Source organism: Carya illinoinensis, chromosome 14 (genome assembly GCF_018687715.1).
Source record: "Carya illinoinensis cultivar Pawnee chromosome 14, C.illinoinensisPawnee_v1, whole genome shotgun sequence".
NCBI lineage: Eukaryota > Viridiplantae > Streptophyta > Magnoliopsida > Fagales > Juglandaceae > Carya > Carya illinoinensis.
This window is the reverse complement of record NC_056765.1, coordinates 25003763-25023760: the sequence shown is the minus strand read 5'-3', so window position 1 is coordinate 25023760 and position 19998 is coordinate 25003763. Positions and strand designations below refer to the sequence as shown.

General features: G+C 35.5%; 1 protein-coding gene across 1 annotated transcript in view; it reads right to left on the bottom strand.

Moving 5' to 3' along the window:
• Positions 1-501: 501 nt before the first annotated feature.
• The window catches only part of LOC122294130 (nicalin-1), a 31626-nt gene continuing 12129 nt past the window's right edge, over positions 502-19998 (bottom strand). Inside the window, exons 3-14 of the mRNA XM_043102614.1 lie at positions 19124-19227; positions 10665-10731; positions 5556-5648; positions 5306-5470; positions 5037-5177; positions 4872-4949; positions 4070-4182; positions 3923-3983; positions 2668-2835; positions 1368-1469; positions 928-1017; positions 502-777 (exon numbers count right to left, since the gene is read on the bottom strand). Of these exons, the coding sequence (XP_042958548.1) occupies positions 715-777; positions 928-1017; positions 1368-1469; positions 2668-2835; positions 3923-3983; positions 4070-4182; positions 4872-4949; positions 5037-5177; positions 5306-5470; positions 5556-5648; positions 10665-10731; positions 19124-19227 (1245 nt within the window). The 3' untranslated portion in view covers positions 502-714. The remainder of the gene's footprint in view (positions 778-927; positions 1018-1367; positions 1470-2667; positions 2836-3922; positions 3984-4069; positions 4183-4871; positions 4950-5036; positions 5178-5305; positions 5471-5555; positions 5649-10664; positions 10732-19123; positions 19228-19998) is intronic.

Sequence of the window (19998 nt, the reverse complement as noted above, 5' to 3'; positions counted from 1 at the left end):
TAATAGGACAGAGAACCTGTCATACATAAAAAATAACTAATAAAATTCCGTTTCTTCAGGGTGTTGAGATAAAGGTGAGGCAACTTCAACTTGGAGTGGGTCTTCCAAGAGGGCAAAGTTCCAGTTTGAGATATTAAAGATCAAGACCAATGTTAGGATACATCCAATGGCTAAGAGGGTATAGTGGTAATGGGCTTGAAGAGACGTGAAAGATGCTATGGAGTGAGTGCATGGGTAGAACGATGCAGATAAATGCGCAATACATACCAAAATCTAATAAATGTAGTAGTCATTTTCCCAACATTGCTCGTAATATATTACTATTGCACCTTTTGCATCAAGCATTAGTCCTAAACTGCATCAAAACTCATAGGATTATCCATTTCTTTTGAAACACAGATTAGAATAAGTTGCGACAATGTTTCTGATTCCATCACCATGTGAAGATGCACCGGATGGATCATATTATCCTTGAGAAATAAGCCGGCAATAACACGTGGATTAAACAAAATTAATGATCTCCAAAACTTTTTCTCGCACAACAATGATTCTCATTTTATCATTCATATGATAAATTAGGAGCTTAGCTTCCTCGTGACACTCAATTAATTAACAGAAGATCACCAACCCTCGGTTGTAATTTCAATCTAAAGCTACATGGAAAAATAATACAGCCAATGAAAAAGGTCGGTACTAAATCCTGTCGTCAGTCATCTAAGCAGTTTTGACTTTGCGAGAGGGAGGTCGTCGAAATAGACTGAATAGTTCGTCAAGACCCTGTTTGATGGCATGAGAAGCAATTTTAGAACGTGTAGATATCCGGTTTTCTCGGTCAGCTCATGAGGAAAGTAAATTATATGAAAAAATAAATAAGATCATGAGGCATCAAATTTCATGCTTGATATATGAGAGAGGAGGAGGAAATACCCTGGTAGTGATGACAAGAAAACTGAACAGTACTATCAGATATGAACCCAACACTAGAAGCAACAGCAAGTCGAATGTTACGCTAGCTACCTGTAATAACACACTTGTAACTGATTATTTCCGAGCCAATGAATATTAATTCAGGATATATTTTTCTAAATAAATAAATATAATCAGTAGATTAAAAATGAACAATTATCAGATAATCTGTTCTCTTCATATAATATCGATGTCGGAGAAATTTTTCATGCTGACAAGGAAATAGCATTATAAAAAACCGAATATCATGCTGACAAATCATTTAGATTGTACGTGCAAAAATGTAAAGAGTTCAAGATATCCTGGGACACGACACATCAAAAATTTACCACAGTACTTTAACGCTATGAAATTGTGCAGAGTAAAAATTCTGGGGAAAGGACATTATGGCAACCAAATACCTGATATATGTTTAGTCTAGCTTTGGTCAAATCATAGAAAGTGAACATTCCATCGAGTAATTCATGTTGCACATTCACCTCAGCTGTATGATCTTCTAATTCCTGCCAAAAAAATATAAGGAAATTGTGGATAAATTTTTATATTTTTTTTGGATAAAGATTCATGGTAAGAGATTTTATGACCGAGAATTGTGGATAAAGATAAATCACTGATGAGAATGGAAGAAGAGATATTTGGTCACTCAAAAGCAGTAGATTCTTGTATTTTATTTTGCTTGTCTTTTTCCCTGTGACCCTATCTTTAGGTTGACTTATACATGGCAATCCACAACATGCCCCAACTATAGCGCAGACAGCCTAAAGCAAACTACATCAAGCCTTTCCCCAACTCTCACCTCAAAATATCTATCTGCAGTTTCACACTACTAGCCACTGAAAACAGAGGCATTTTACGTCAACGTTATATGCGTACTTATATGGTTACTTCTAATAAAAATAAATGAAAAATAAGAACACAATCAGCATTGCCACACTCAGTCCAAACTCCTGTAACAAGATTAACAAATTTTTATTCATAAATCCATAACGTCCACTACAATTACATTAATTCTATATCAAAAGTAAAGCATCATTCAATACGTTAACAATCTTGTTAATCCAAAGAGAACTTTGTACTATCCTTGAAGTGTCATGGGCCTTTCCCTGAAGTTTAAGGAAGGAAAATCTCTATCTTTTTCCTTCCACCCTTTGCTAGGTTAAGAGAGAACATCATCAATGATAAATATCATTTGATGTTCCCAAGCACAATACCAAACTTGAAGGCATAGAAGTTGCCTTGGAACTACAAATGAAAACACTTAGGTAGCTTCTAGTTGTAATTGGGAACAGAATATAAGATAAACATGAAACAACACAGTTGATGAATTTCAGGGTAACCTTTAACTGAAAACCATCTATAACCTATATAATTTTCGAAGTCTGTTAAGCCACATCATCCAATCTTGTATTATATGACCATGAATTAGACCATTTCAGTTTAAAAGAACTTGAAAGGTCATACCAATAAATAATATTAGATAATTTGAAATTTTAAGAGCTTGAAAATTTTCATATTCTTTTCTACGCTTCATCTTCTTTCCTCTACACTTGATCCTTTAAATGCCACATTTAGAAAACTCACAATCAAGTTAAATACATAAAGAATATTAATAATATCCTGGGCATTGCATGGGCAAACAGCTAATTCAAGGGAAAACCACAACTTGCAATGGAAACAAGAATGTATGAAATAAGTGAAAACCTTTTTTAATGCCATGACAAGTGGGTCATTCTTTGAGAGGAATGGTGCTACTCTAGGTGTCCTTGACAAAAGATCCAGCCACAATTGTATATAGGAAGGATTCACAGCCAAACTACTTTTGTCTGAGAAGATTTGGATATTCTTTCCCTGATGGCCATAGACGTGCCTCTGCATACAATGGGGGAAAATAAGGCATTAGAGATTAGACCAACCATAAGTTGTAGAGTCAAATGGACATGAATAAGCTTGTGGATTTAAAGTATCTAGACAAACATTGAACCAAATCATCGACATATTCATCTGTCAATCATATTCATATTCATCTGTCATGCAAAAGTTCAACCTAATATCTAAGATGACATTATTTTCAATGAGTTTAAGGTTCTAGTTATAAATTACCGAACCTTAAAGCACCATTAGAATCTGCATGACAAGATGTCACCAATTATAATCTATTTTGCGCAGCATATATGGATAGTCATTTCGAGGACTATCTTACTGCAAGTTGGATTTTATATTTTTTTCATATCAAACACCTGTTATCAAGATGCTAATGCTATGTCAATGTTCCTGCAAGATGGTTTCATTAAAATGAGAGAGAGAGAGAGAGAGAGAGAGAGAGAGAGAGAGAGAGAGAGAGAGAGAGATTTCTACACAGCCACAAAGTTGCTACACAGTCATGTACTACTGAATATTAGATATTTATCCCAAAAACCAAGTTACTACAAGTAGGCATGCATGTCACATAACTAAATAGATCAAGGATCCATTTAAATCCTACATTTGAAGAAATGACACATTCCTGCATGTTCAATTTTGCCATGAATTCAGATAATAGATTTAAGTTTCAATTTGGATATAATTATATTCCGCACTACAACCATATCAACATCATCGTTACAACAAGCATGAATGTGCTCTCTTCATTTCTTGAACATGGGAGTTGGCATACACATTTCTCCCAGTAAACTTAGCAGATGTACTCAATGCATATGAACAGAATCACCTAAAAAGATATATTTAGTGCAATCCTTACAAGTGTCCATGTGACAAAGGCTATGATTTGTTAATATTGCAAAGAGAACAAGCATCCAGATCTCTTTCTTTATGTTTCAATTCTCAAAGAGATTGGTAAATTATTAATCTCCTTAAATTAACCATAAACAACACTACAAGATAAAAATCGAACAGAAAGCCCAGAGACAGTTATATTGTTTGATTCAACAAAAACATCAGAAAAAATTATCTCACTCACCGCCAGACTCTCTGCAACTAACTTGATGCTTCTGATAATTGCAGTTTCATTTACGAAATGTCTGCAGAATACCAAGCTCTCAGCAAATGACATTATAAACGTAAGGGATATGCTAGCAATAAGATGGTTCAGTGTTAAACGCATAACCTGCTATCAACAAAGCCTCCAGTCCTTTCCATCAGTTCAGGTGCAGTAAAGAGTTCCGATAAGGTGGCAGCAGTAACTCTAAGCCTTGAAAACTGTTCGTGCTCCCAAGCTACCTATAGCAGGTAAATAGCTTTATCACTTTTTCTTTATAATACTAGTGTAAATAGCTTTATCACTTTTTTTTTTTATAATACTACTGTAAATAGCTTTACCACGTGGCCCCACTGTAGAATCTGGGCACAAATTGAGAGCACAGCATGCTTCAAGCCATTCAAGTTTTGTTTTGTTTTTTTTTTTTTTTTAATTAAAATTCAGAGTGCACCAGATGATTAGGAGCACACAGTCAATCCAAAGTTACAAACCAATAAGTTTCAGCATTACAAGTCTCTCAACCAACCTTGCAACTAGAACTGCCAAAATAATTATTAAAAAAAAAAAAAAAAAAAACAGCATTATTCCCCACATCTTGATTTCTCATCAACAGCCTAATGCCCACTTTCTATTATCCCTGTAATTATGCTCTCACAATGAACAATAATTTTAATTTTAATTAAAACTTCTAAAGAAACAAAAACACCACCAACAGCAACAATACTTTTTTTTTATAAGAAAATATTTTATTAATCCACGTAATTAGGCAAGCCCCAAGTACATAGGGAGTATACAAAAAAAGCGTAATTACAAGCTAAGTGCAGCCAATTTTCCAGTATTATGTAAAATTTCTCAAGCCAATATAACGAGAAGATTCTGTATCTATGAGATAAATATGATAAGTAGTTCAGAATTTCACGAATCTACTCACTCGAGGATTTGAAATATTTATCTTCTTGTGCTTCAGACCCACTTTGAAGCCCAACTCTTCTGCTACATTAGAGAAACCCTGCACCAAAATCAAATAATAAAATTGGCACAAAAAGTAATACAAAACTACTGCAAAAACGCATTTTGTGAAACCAAAACAACTTACTTCAAATATTTGCTTTATGTAGGCATTTTCTGGAGGCTTAGATACATGAATCCATAATTCATTATCCCATGAACCAATGCTATTTAAGCAAATTGCATAGTCAATACTCTCACGTAAACGTTGATCGAGGCTTCGAAGCCACTAAAAAGGTTAGAAACTTAAAATCAATAACCACTAAAAGAAAATGATCATAGCAAGAGTAATTAAAGAGAAAAATATAACAAGGCAGGGGACATAAAAATCATAATCAACCAATAGAAGATGAGCACCTTTTGAGTTCCATTGTAGTTGTAAGGTCCTCCAGATGTTAACCCAAAAAGTAAATTATACCTTCCTCTTGTCTTAGGATTTGAATAAAGAAGAGAGAATAACCTAGCTATTTCAAGAAGTGCGACAATGCCACTTCCATTGCTATCACTTCCCACTGACAATGCCTACAAATATACATTTAATTACACCTTTTATACAGCTCACAAAAGTTATATTTAATCAATTAAATTTAATAAAAAAATAACATACAGGAGCAGCCCCAAATGTATCGTATGATGCTACAATAGCAATGGTTGGGAGTTGACTTGCATCTCCATCGGATTTCAGTCCTGGCAACCAACCCTGTCACCAACCAAAGAAAATATTCAAAAGTCAACTTTTCATGTTAAAAAAGAATGATGGGCTGATAAAGCATATAAACTTGGCCAAGAGAAAGAAGGTATGTATGTGGTTGGGGACAAAAAGTGACAATGGGTGAAAATTGTCAAGATGTCAACAGAACTGCAGTTCAGAAGTCAAGCATGATTTCTATTTTTTTTTAAAAGGTAAAATATGTGTAAAGCCAATGGGTCCTGAATAAACATTAGTTTCCACCATTTTCTGCCGGTGAATGATGTGGCAATAAGCTGGAACACTTTGGCAGAAGTCAAGTTGGACTTTACAAAGCAAAAGTTACAAAATGATCAATAACGCGTACGCCATAAAACATAGTATAGTGTTGAGGTGAATATGACACCAATAAGATTATTTCTACAGGCACCACCTTTCCCATAATCAGGCTTCAACACTTACAATGCAGGACAAAAGAATAGTGCAAACATGTTCTCCAAAGTATCCTAATTGTTACAAGACGATTTAAGTTCACAAATATCAGCTATCAGAAGAGATGAAATATATTCATATCAAATTACTTTTATTCCTGACAATTGGACAATGCGAGCACAGCTCATGGCCAGAGCTTTAAAGCTTCTTCAAGAGGAAAGAATTCTGTAGACCACAATTGTCAGCACAAATAAAATAGTTTGTTATACTCAGCTCCGACCAATATAGTAATCTTTGATATAACTCCCCAATACACTATCTCTTTCTTGTACATTGAGTCAGATGGAGTTGGTAACACTGGTGAATTAGTATCTTTCCACAAAGCCACCAAATTACACTCTGATCCTTGATTAAAATGAACCACCCATGTTGGGCCAACATGGAGTTAGCACAGAACCTTAGGATATGTTTGGTTAAGTGAGGTTTGGAGAATGACAATTATTTTTAGATGTATTGTTTATTTTTTATAATTAATAAGAAATTTTATAACCAAGAATAGGCACAGCCCAAGTACACAGGATGTATACAAAGGAAACATCTACTACAATCTAGAAAGCAGGAAAAAAGACTAATACAGATTCAGTACATTATCATCATTCCTTACAAAAATCTTAGAAAATAAAAAATTCCAAAGTTCTCCGACAGAACGCTGTCTTCAAAACATCTCTCACTCCTTTCCAGCCAAAGACACCACATTAAACACAAAGTAATCATTTTCCATCTGGCAGCTACACATTTCCTTCCCTCAAAACCATGCCAACACGTAAGAAGATCCACAACTTCATTAGGCATCACCCAATATATATCTGTCCAACCAAAAACCTCATTCCACAAAGACTTTGCCACCTCACAATGAAGAAATAGATGATTTACAGATTCACCATCCTTCTTGCACATGAAACACCAATCGGCTATACACAAACCATGTTTTCTAAGGTTATCAGTGGTCAATACTTTCCCTAGAGCAACCACCCAACTGAAGAACGCCACCTTAGTAGGTACCTTCACTCTCCAAATGCTTTTCCAAGGGAATCCACAGCCAAAATGACAAGTAAGCACCTTATAAAAAAAACTGACTGAAAACCTGGAATTTCCAGCATGGTCCCACAGTAGACTGTCCTCTCTTCCCTGCATCACTTTTGAATTATAAATTCTTCCCAAAAAATCAGAAACAACATTCACTTCCCAGTCATTTGCATCTCTAATAAAATCAACATTCCACAGAATATTATTATCCGTCTGTTGGAGATAATATAACACAGCATCATTTTGATCCCTTCCAATCCTATAAAGAGAGGGAAAATCAGATTTGAGAGCTGATTCCCCACACAAAACGTCATGCCCAAAAAGAATCCTCTTCCCTTGCCCCACCTTAAATTTAATATGTTTAGAAAACTCCACCCAGCCTTTCCTAATGAACTTCCATAAACTCACCCCATATGCACCTCTAACTTCATTAGGACACCAATCCCCCCACCCACTCCCATATTTAACAGCAACAACATTCTTCCATAAAGCATCTCTCTCTACATGATATCTCCAAAGCCATTTTCCAAGAAGTGCTTTGTTAAACATCCTCAAGTATCTCACCCCCAATCCTCCACAAGAAATTGGTTGACAAACCTTGTTCCAACTAACCAAATGAAACTTTTTTTTCCTCACCTATATCTCCCCATAAGAGATTACAATAAATTTTCTCAATTCTTCTTGCTACCCCTGCCAGCAAAGGGAAAAGTGAAAGAAAATGCGCAGGAAATGTTGTTTGAATAGAATATCTTTTAGGGTTTTTTTTTTTTTTTTTGATAAGTTAAAAGAGATTTTATTAATCCACGTAATTAGGCAATGTCCGAGTACACCAGAAGTATACAAGAAAGAGACTAATTACAAACTACGTGCTAAGGAAAGTAGCATAAAAGTCATTAAATCTCATTCTATTCAATACAATAGATGAAGCCCAGAGCAACAATGTAGGGGAAAAAAAATTGTCCTAAAACCGTCCAGAGAGCATTCCCTATTGTCAAACAACGACCATTTCTTTCGTTCCATGTGCACCACATTAAGCATAGAGGTAGTGGCGAAGCCAGGAATTTACTCTATGGCGGGCCAAACAAAACTAGAATAATATACATATAATATTTTTTATTCTACTTTTATACAATTTTTTTTACGATATATAATAATCTGATAGGAAGATTTAATATAAAAATAAAATACGTTTAATACAACTTATGTATTAAAAAAATATTTGATATGTCGAACAATATATTATTGAAATAAGATAAAGACATTCATACAAATATATTAAACAAAAGAAATACAGAGTGTTTAAAATTGTAACTTATGTTCTTTTAAACGAACAAAATATCAAGTATTGAATCTAAAACAAAATTTTTAGCTATTTCTCTTTCAATATAGACAACTAAATTATTTGCTAAGAATTCATTTCAATCATGTTTCAAAGCCTTGTTTTAACAATTTTCATAGCTAAAAATACTCATTCACTAGTTGTTGTAAACACTAGAAGAGTCAAAATTAGACGAATCAATCTATCAATAAAATAGTATGTTTTTGATTTCTCTGTCTCTACCAATCTTTGACATAAATCTGCAATGGATCTCAAATCTTGAAACTTCGTATTGCTAAACACATCAACTTCAAAATGTTTCAATTGAAACCTTAAATTGATTTTCTCATTCTCAGAAAAATCAAGAGGATAATATTCTTCCGCAAGACAACATATGTCATCAATATTAAAGGATTTATACCCATCTTTTGGATCCAAAGCTAAGTTAAGGGTTCAAAGTTCTATCGTTCCTTCACCAAACCTATTGTCAAGCTCTTGCATTTGAAAAATAGAAAGAGGTTAGAAATACTACCGGTTGTGGTTTGAATTTTTTTAAATTTTATTTATAATAAAAATATGTATTTTATTTTATATGAGATGCATTTTATGTATTTCATTTTTATATGAAATTAAATTTTATGGAGGGGCCAAAATAATTTTTAGAGGGGCCAATACATGATAAATTAATAGTATTTTATTAAATAAAAAGATTAACATATACATTTTTTTTTCAAATTTGTTTTGTTGTTGGGGGGGGGGGGGGGGTTGGGGGTGTGTGGTTGGCTCCGCCACTGCATAGAGGCACCATCTTTCAAACAATTGCAATGTGACGATTGCCCCGAATCCCTCTCCAACATGACAATAAATCTATCACCCTCCTAGGTATTACCCATGCGCTACCGAGCCTAGTGAAGATTTCATCCCATAAAGCCTTGACTACTTCACAATGAAGAAGTAGGTGACCTGCTGATTTATTATTGTGTTTGCACATAAAGCACCAATCTATTATGTAGAGTCTATGCTTTTTCAGCTTGTCGATAGTCAATATTTTCCCATGGGATGCCAACCAGCCAAAGAAGGCAACCTTGAGGGGAGCATTGCTCCTCCAAATGCTCTTCCATGGGAAGGCATTCGAGGAGTGAGTCATCAATTCCTTGTAATATGATCGGACTGAAAATTTCTTGTTCCCTGTAAGTGTCCAAAGTAAATCTGTCCTCCCCCCCTGCCTGTCTTTTCAGCACATATAACACACTGTAAAAATCAGCAATGTCTCCCGCCTCCCAATCATGTACAGCTCTAGTAAATCTCATGGACCATTGAAGGGAATCAGTGGAGATGCTCAATTATCAGCCACAGAGGCACCCTTATCTAACGCAATCCTATAAAGAGAGGGGAAAGCGTTTTTCAAAGCAACATCACTGCACCAAATATCGTGCCAAAACCTGATTCCCGAGCCCCTTCCCACCTCAAGTCTGAAATTACCGAGTAAATCTTCCCATCCATTCTGAATAAATTTCCAAATTCCCACACCGTAAGCCCCTCTTACTCCACTAGAGCACCAACTTTTGTTTTGATTTTTGTATTTTTTATATTTCACTGAAATCTAGGCAAATGATTGGATAAAAATTTGAAATAGAATTTCTTTTTTAAGATTAAAAGATGTTGGGATTGAAGTTGAAAATTGTTTAGACAATTATTTTGAAAAGCATTTTAAAGCAATAAGCATTGTAAACAAAGCATTGCCCTAGTCTTTGTTTATTGGGATTGCAACTTGCAGGTAAGAAGCAAAACAGATGTCAGACAGGTCCGAAAGGAGTCTGGTGTCAACATGATAAGATGCTCTGGTGTCAGAAAGAAACAGGATCAGACTAGACAATGTGTATTGGCAATATCTACTTCCAAAAAAAAACATGCCTCAAGTAACACGTTTACGGTCCAATCCAGTAATTAACTAATGACATATCAGTCTAACTTCAACAATTTTTAATTCTAGATAATCTAATGCGACTTTGATAAATATATCCTGCAGAGATGTGGCAGAATTTACTGAATGACCTATGTACTTATGAAGCTCAAACAAGTATATGAAGGACATTAACCACAAATTGGTTTCCCTGTCTTCTTCCATAAGGATTATAGTCATTCCCAATTGGATTGGAAGAAAAACAAGAAAAAATTATGAAAGGGGGAACCTGAATGTTTGTGATGGTGGGCAAAGCCAGTTTCTTAGGTTCTGGTGCTGAGACAACAAGCTTGAATCTGCAATGTTACACAAGCAAAGATGAGATTGGAAGTGAAATGGCAAAGATGATATTGGACATGTTAAAAAAATTAAACTTGAATCTGCAATGGTGAGTTTATTGGGGTCAAACCTTTGGTCTTAAATTCTTATCACAGCCGCCAAAAGTGTCCAAACAGAAAACCCTCTTTTGTGATTGATTATACTTGTGTATTACATAATAGCTCATAAAGATTGACATGTTAAGTTAATGTAGACATGATATTCGTGTACCATATTCATGGAGTTGTAAAAGGTAAAACTCCGCAATCACAAGGCTGGTAAAACAGTCATGCACACACATACATATTACTATTTTGAGACCTCAAAGGCTTACTGTTAGAGCCAAAGTTCAGACCAAACATGAGGCCATAAAGTGGCAACAACTCCAGAAAGTACACACAAGTCACGGATTACAGGACCCTAAATGTCACCAAGAATCCAATGGTATTTTTGCTGGAGTACATGGCCCTTCATCATTCAGCCATGAAACTGATTGGCTAGGTTTAACACATCAGAATGCATGAAATTAGATAAATGTTTACTACCCAAGAAGATAGTCAACCTACTAGGTATGATTTGATCATCAATGAACAAATTACAAGTGCCAAATAAAGAACACCAGATCTGTTTCTACTCACAAAAACATGAATAAAAGACTCAAGGACAATAGCTTGAGTAAAAAGCATTGTAGAAATGATTATGGGTGTTTTCCTACGTTGTGAGGAAGGATTCATGCCATCCAAGCTAAGAAAGAAACTATGTAGTATGATCATGCTTTTAACGAGTATTGTAAAATGTTCTTACTTTTAAAAGTGATAATTTGGGATTTGCCGAGGGCCTGTGCACCTCTGGGATTAGTAGGGACTTTGTTCCAAATACCCAATGCCAATAAATAAATAAAAAGTGATGCTTCAGTTATATGCTACGATATTGTTTTTATAAGTAGCTAATTTGACCTTTGTGTAAGCCCCTTTTTATGCACCTTCCATATGATATTTCATGAAAATCAAGTTTGCAAATATTTTATATAATGCACGTTCTATTTAATAGTAATGAAAATATTTATGTTATGAAAGCAAGGCTAATGTTCTTCGTATGAAATATATGCAAGTCATGATAATTCTAATGTTATGAAAGTTATGATAATTCCCATCTATAAATTTAATGAAAAAGCTTATGTTATGAAGGTTGTCAGAAAAGGAGTGATCAATGAATGCATGTTATGAAGGTTTATATGTTGGTCATGTGATGATGGTTAGTAACAATGCAAAACTATGGGTGGATGTGTAAACCACACTGAAGCACATTATAAAAGTCTGGTCCACAACCTTCACATCCAACAGGATAGCGGTAGCCCATGTGGTTGACCAGTGCACAACCTTTGCACATTAGGGATACTGTGTGCCGGGATTAAGCAAGCAAATATTAGTATGATAAGTCTTGGTTTGATATGCATATTACATAATCTTGAGTTAAAATCTATTACCATATGACATGCTATTTACTAAGTATTCAAATAATTTTTGTTTTTATGTTTTAAATACACAGATGATGAGCATGCAGGCCAATACACAGATGTTTTTCCGTATACATCTTCTGTACTTAGGCTACACCTATTTTCTATCATATTTATAAAATTTATTTTACCCAAAAAAAAAAAAAAACTTGCTACATCCTAATACACTAAAACCTGGTTTGGTTAAACAAACCTTTCAAACCATCTCATCTCAATATCCAAACATCATTCAAACACAAACATTTTTCAATTTCAAATTTTTAACTTTTTCATCTAATCATTACCTAATCATCATAACTTTTCCAAACTTCCAAATAAAACACAAAAAAAAATTCAAAATTTTCAAATCCCAAAACAAAAATTATATTCCATCCATCTTTTAACTTTATAATTTTCTTATTCAATTTTTTCTCTATTCTTTCCCAAAACCCCATAGACATCTTAACTCAAACAATTTTACTAATATTCACAAATTATCTTACTACTATTCACAAATTTCTCATCACATCGGTGTAACCAAACGAGGCCTAATTCATAGCAAATGAAGTATATTTGAAGATATTTACATTTATGGATTTGTTATTATCTGGTGTTATGTGAAATCTATATCAAAAAGTGTTACAAGTTTGGTATCAAATCCCAGGTTTAAGAGATTCCGAAGACTCCTAAGTTATGTTACAAGTTTGGTATCAAATCCCTGGTTTAAGAGATTCCGAAGACTCCTAAGTTATGGAAGAAGAATAGAACAAAGTTCCCTAGGGTGCATACTAACTAGTATTTTTTTTTTTTTATATATAAGTAAGAAATTTATTAAAAACCACATAATTAGGCATAGCCCAAGTATGCAGAATATACAAGAGAAAACACCTAATTACAGACTAAAGCCGAAAAACAGAATGAAAGTCATTGGAACTAAATCCATCCATTACAATAACCAAAGCCCAAAGCAACAAAGTATGAAAAAAGAAAGCCCTAATCCCATCCAACGAGCGTTCTCTATTTATCAAAACAATGACCATTCCTCTCATTCCAAATACACCACATAAGGCAAAGAGGAATCATCTTTTAAACAGCCGCCATTTGATGATTTCCTTGAATCCCTCTCCAACAGGCCAAAAGAGTCCCCACACTCTTAGGCATCACCCAAGAAATGCCAGACTTGACAAAGACCTCATCCCACAAAGCCCTCAACGGACTTGCATACTAACTAGTATTAAAGTTTATTAAGAACAGTTTGTTTTATCGTTGATTGTTTCATTTACCCTTTTGCTAATGTCTTGTTGACAAAATACGCTTCAGAGATGCACTGACCAACAAGAGTCATATCAATGCACACCAAGAGGAATTTTCATTCTCAGACCATGAGGGCAATAGGCATGTTCCAAAGAATAGAAAAGCAGTAGTTGTTGCAATGATTTGATTCTTCGGTGCATTCACCAAAGATCAAGGCACAGGCTCGTACAATTAGATAAATTATTAGACGTGAAATATGTAATAGGATATCAATAGTTCTCGCTAGCCTGATAGTTGATGCAACATGCCGAACTTTTGAGGTTTCTAATTAAGGAAAGTTGAGGTTTACCCTATAATTAGGGGTTTTATTTTTAGAGACTGAATTAGGGTTAGATATAAAATTAGGCCCTTGAGCTTGTGTTCATTCCTTGAGGTTAATTATTGGAGTCCTAGAAGTAGGACCTCGGATTACAAAGGATTAATTTTATGAAGATTTTGAAAACCACCAAAACCACTAGGCCTAAGCCCATTAGACCCATGTATGGATGAGCAAGCCTAAGTATTATCCTTGCCAAGCCCATAGATAGCCATGAAAGTGAGCCCACACATATTATACCAGAGACTTACTTGCACTACACTTTTGGTTGCAAACACAAGTCTAGTTCTACTCCAACTACAAGTCACCTATTTCTACTCCAACAACAGCTCCAAAGGCAAACACAACTCCTAAGGCAACCGCAACTCCTAGGGAAACTATGAATCCAAATCAGATTCAAACACTCTACTAAACACACGACACTAGGACTACCACACCCCTTGGACCCCACTAGCATAACCCCCTCCAAGGCCACAAAACTCTCGTATAATTTTGTGCTAAAACCAAAAATCCTAAGCCCCATAACCCTTGCTACAACACTCACACCCTTAGAAAGAAGATCAAGATCCAAACCACCCAGCCAAGCAATATACTCCAAGCCAACCTTTGGATCAAGCTTTTCCTCTCTCTTTTTTAGGATAGGTATGTTAGTCTAAAGCCATGAAATCATATGAAATTAGTGAAATTCGGATTTCATGAAGGGCTAGGAAATACACATGCTAGAATTAGGTTTTATGACATTAGAATGCAGGTTTATACACGGGATTGGATAAGCATACATATAGGAAGTTTATTTGAATGAAATCATGCATTTTGTAGGACTTAGAGCCACGATTTTGATGGTTTAAACATTGGGATTTTACAAAGAGAGCTCATGAGCAATTAGGGTCATATGAACCCAAATGACTAAAAGTTAATATCATGCATGGTCACAGGTTTTCTTAGACAAGATTAGGTTTGAAGATCTTAGAGTGCATAGGTATGAATTGTGATGAGATATACAGGATTATAAATTGACGTAATTGCATATCTATTGAATAGGTGATTGCCGATGCGCTAATTGATGTCCATAGTTAGTAATATGATCCCGGGATTCATTGTCACACATATTTTCTAAATTATGTAAGTAGCATGATCATACCCTTATGCATGGTAAACAATGTTATGTTTTTAAAGTATTATGTATGTATGTATGACCCTTTATTGAAAGCCCCTTTTTACACAACAAGCTATGATGAAAGTGATTTCTGAATGTCATGCTATTATGTTTTTCTTTACATGCATCATCATATATTTTCATTTATGATTACGATGAGTATGTCATTACGCTATGACACTTGGTGTGATCGTGTGGCTCTAAAGGAATCTTTTCCTTTATTATTCGGAATTGCAACAGATATTGATGTCTCAGTAGCTGATGTACTGGAAAGATCAGGAGAGCAAATTCAATGGAACATCCACTTCAGTAGGGCGGTACAAGATTGGGAGATGAGCAGTATTGAAGCCTTCTATAGCTTGTTGTATTCTATTAAACCGGGTAATTCACAGGATAGTTTATGGTGGATACCTACAGTTAAAGGTACTTTTTCGGTGCGCTCTTACTATAAGTCTCTTACCCAAGAGACACCTATTCAGTTTCCATGGAAAAAGATATGTAGACATAAGGCACCACTCAAAGCAGCTTTCTTTGTGTGGACTACAGCATTGGGCAAGATTCTCACAACTGATAACTTGAGGAAGAGCAGAGTGATCATCGCAGATTGGTGCTGCATTTGTAGGAAGGGAGGTGAATCGGTGAACCATCTCTTAATACACTGTGAGGTAGTGAGAAGGTTATGGAATGAGGTTCTTGGCAGATTGGACTTGGCTTGGGTTATGCCGAAGACGGTGGTTGGGGTTTTGGCCAGTTGGAAAAATCTGAAAGAAAATCAACAAATAAAAGCGGTGTGGAAGATGATCCCTATATGCATCATGTGGTGTTTATGGCGAGAGCGCAAGACATTCGAGGACAAAGAGAGATCGATGGAGGATTTGATAGTTTTTTTCTTTGGAACTCTTTGTACATGGACCATAGCGGTTGATTTCAATGGTTTGGGGTTACATGAATTCCTAATATCCATTGATCATACATAGAACCGGTCACTAAGAATGGCCATAAGAGATGTATGGTACCAATGCAATTATGGGTGGATGTGCAAGCCACAAACTAGTGTGGTCCATCATAGTATGTTATGATATTTTAAGCGGTTCCCCTTGTGGCCACAAGCAGTGGAACCGGTGCACAATCCAGCACATGGGGGTTAAGATGCATTGGCCATTAAAGAAAGGGAAAGATAAATTTAATCAGTTATGTATAGTACCTGTTACATGTTTATATTAAATTTAATCAGTTATGTATAGTACCTGTTACATGTTTATATTAGTAAAAGTATAAGTATTAAGTATGCATGCTTTCAAGACCCTATATTTATATTATTTTTACTGCATGGTGTATTGCTTATTGAGTATTCGTCTCATTTTTGTATGTTTTAAATATTTTAACAACCCCAATTTATGGTCAATGTGAGAAAGATGTCGCAAGATGGGCCTTGATTTAGGGAGACGAAACAGCGCCCTAGGCAGTTTGTAAGATATTTAGTTTTATGTTTTCAGTCATTAAATTTATTTTGTTAAAGCACATGAGACTTGAATGAGTTTTAATAAGTGCCTTCGCCAACTCTCTTTTAATTTTATAAAGTATGTTTTATTTTATGAAAGTGAATCTTTTATACCTGGCTTCTACGTAATTGATTTTAAATGTTAGTAGCATTACGGGCCTAGATTTCTAAAAATGACATTTCCTAACTCTAGGGTGGATGCAGTATTACAGTAGAAGACAAGAATAAGTGTTCCTTTAGGTGGAGGGTATCATTCTTAAAGCTTGTGGACAGAATTCATGAACAAGTATGTTGTATTGTACTGCAACAATTTTACATTGAGGAATAGGTATTGAGTAAATATTCTTGAGAAAATAAACCATAGACTGTAAATTAGACTTTCATGTGAGTAATAGTCTTTGGTACTTGTTTCCCTAGTTAGAAAAAGCCATGGCACCAGTTGAAACCACATAGCATCGCAGAGAAGTAAAGGTATGAGTTCAAATAGACTTGATTGAGAATATGTTAGGTTTTGCCATACTTGAGGTTTAAGGAGGTTGAGGATATATGTATAATGATTGCAAATCCTTGCTATGATTCTTAGGTTTGGGGAGTGAGATGAGAATTTTTGGTTTTAGATGAAAATTTAAAATATTATATTTTTTTGTAGGTAAACGGTAGTATTAATACGAATAGGCAAAGCCCAAGTATACAAGATGTAATGCAAGAGATAAGACCTATCTAATTTGCTAAAGGAGAAAGAAAATCATGTACATTTTGGCCATTAAAGTTCAAAGCAATGGCCCAAAGAAATAAAGTAGTGAAAAAAAGAGAGCGAAGCTCCTCTAGTGTCCGCTTCTTATCTTCAAAGGTCCTTTCATTATGCTCTCGCCAAATACACCACATAATGCAGATAGGAACCATCTTCCACATAGCTTTAAATTGTGAGAGTCCCCCCGGCATCCCCCAACAGGCCAAAACTTCAACTACCGTAGCAAGCATCACCCAGTTTAACCCGATTCTGCTAAACACTTCACACCATAAGGCTCTAGCTGTCTCACAATGTAACAAGAGATGGTCCACTGACTCGTCGGCTTTCTTACACATACAACACCAGTCTGCAATAATTATCCGACCCTTCCGCAAATTATCGATAGTCAGAATCTTACCCAAGGCTGCCATCCAAATGAAAAAAAGTGCTTTGGGAGGCTCCTTATTCCTCCACATTTTTTTCCAAGGGAAGTGAGAGTTTCGTATGGCTGTAAGGGTCATGTAGAATGAGCTAACCGAGAAATTACCTTTACCTGCAAGTGTCCACCACAGCTTATCTTCACGCAGGCCATTCAGCTTCATAGAGTAAAGTAGGCTGAAGAAAGCCTCAAAACTGTCAACTTCCCAATCTCAGACTGCTCTACTAAAGGTAATGTTCTGATGGATTTAGTCCCCTAAACGAACCAATAGGTCCGCCACCGAAGCTCCCGGCTCACATGCCACTCAGAACACAGCTGGAAATACATCCTTCAATGCCTCCTCCCCACACCAGATGTCCCTCCAGAAATTTATACAGCCCCTTCCCCCACCAGGAGTCTAGTATGATTAGCAAACATTCTCCACCCTTGTCTAATATGTTTCCAAATCCCCACCCCATGAGGCTCATTCCCCTCTAGTACACCAACCCCCCCATGATCTACCATGCATGCAGTCAACTACTAATTTCCATAGTGCTTCTGGTTCCATATTGTATCTCCAAAGCCATTTCCCAAGAAGTGCCCGGTTAAACGTTCTTAAATTCTTTATCCCCACCCCACTTGATCGGAGTGGTATGCACACCTTATCCCACCTGACTAGGTGGAACTTAAATTCCTCCCCCATCCCACTCCATAAGAAATTGGGATTTGAAAATGTTGAATTGTTTATTATATTTTGTATGGGAATTTGGAAAAGTAATGATGAGATGAGAATTTTAAGTCTCATCACATGCCCCAAACCTAACCTAATTATTTGTGTAAAACTAGATGTGACATAAATCTGAGGTCTCAAGAAAAAAAGACTCAAGCTAGGCCTTAACTGTAGCGAGGTGAGGATTTAAATGGTCATAAAGAGGTTAGGTGTATCTTTTGATCGTAGTAAATGAATCTTCGGAGGTATTTAAATTTATAAATAATCTCTTATTACCAGGTACTATGTGAATATGTAGCATTCCTAGCCCTATGGGAAAGGGATGTAACAGTCTCTTTCATTTCTTTGTTCATGGGAGGTGATAGGTTAGAAAACAGAGTAGATTCCTTTTACTAAATCATGTTATCTTTTTTTTTTCGATCAGTACCAAATCATGTTATGTTAGAAGCACACATTGACTAACAGTTTATGACTTACGTAGTGAAGCCCCCATATCCTTTTTTGTCTGCAACAAACTGATGATAGGTTGTTACAAAGAAGAAAAACAGAATCTATCCTTCATTTCCTTTAGTTTACCAAAGGGGATATTAGACAAAACTAGCAGCAGCTGTTTCGGACTCAAATAGATCAACAAAATACATTCTAGAAATGGGAATCTTAACGGCACTCAAAAAAGTTGTGAAATGTTCAAGGTTAGATGACAATTATACCCGCCAGTAGTTGCTGTAGCAGGCTGACCAATGGCATCATTCTTGTTGATATCAGCCAAAACAGCATCAATATCACTGTCCTCAAAAGCAAAATACACAGGATACTGAAAAACAAAACATATTGCAACAAATAAGTAGGCAAGTCCACAAATTACCTTAAAAGAGAAAAAACGAAGTTAGGGGGTAGGGATTTGTTGACAAGATAAGGTGTCTATACCACTGCCCTGAACAATATATATAAATAATATGACGGTGGAAAAATAAATATGATACTTTATTTATGGTATAGGATGTAACTTGATATCAAAAGGAGCTCTGGAACCACACAAAAAAACTTCATTTTAAAAAACAATAAACTCAATCCAGATTCATAATCAATAATGAATTCTGAAAGGAAAGCTTACATTATACATTTTTCCAATCAGGATCCACTTGGTAAGAAGGGAATCAGAGGGAAGAAACAGTAGAATGCATCACCAGTTTCTTCTAGATAGAGGGAAAACAACAATGGAGGAAGAAGCATCATCCTCCTGGCTCACAACATCTAGGTCACCAAAATATAGGGAATTAACATACAAACTAAAACATGATTGAGTTGGAGGGTCTTTTTAATTTCTTCATAGTATTTCTGTAATTTTTTTATGAGTAAATATTTCTGTAATATTTTATTGATAAGTAATTTTTTTATGATATAGAACTTCACGAAGGCTGAGCCTTTTGACCCACCCACCCACCCCTTGAAAGGCAGATCCCTATTTACCATTAGACATAGAACTTCACGAAGGCAGAGCCCTATTTACTATTAGATCAGCTCATGATTTAGAGATGAAGTTGTTCTCTCTGTTCTTTAACAAGTTAAGGCAGAGAAGTCGTGG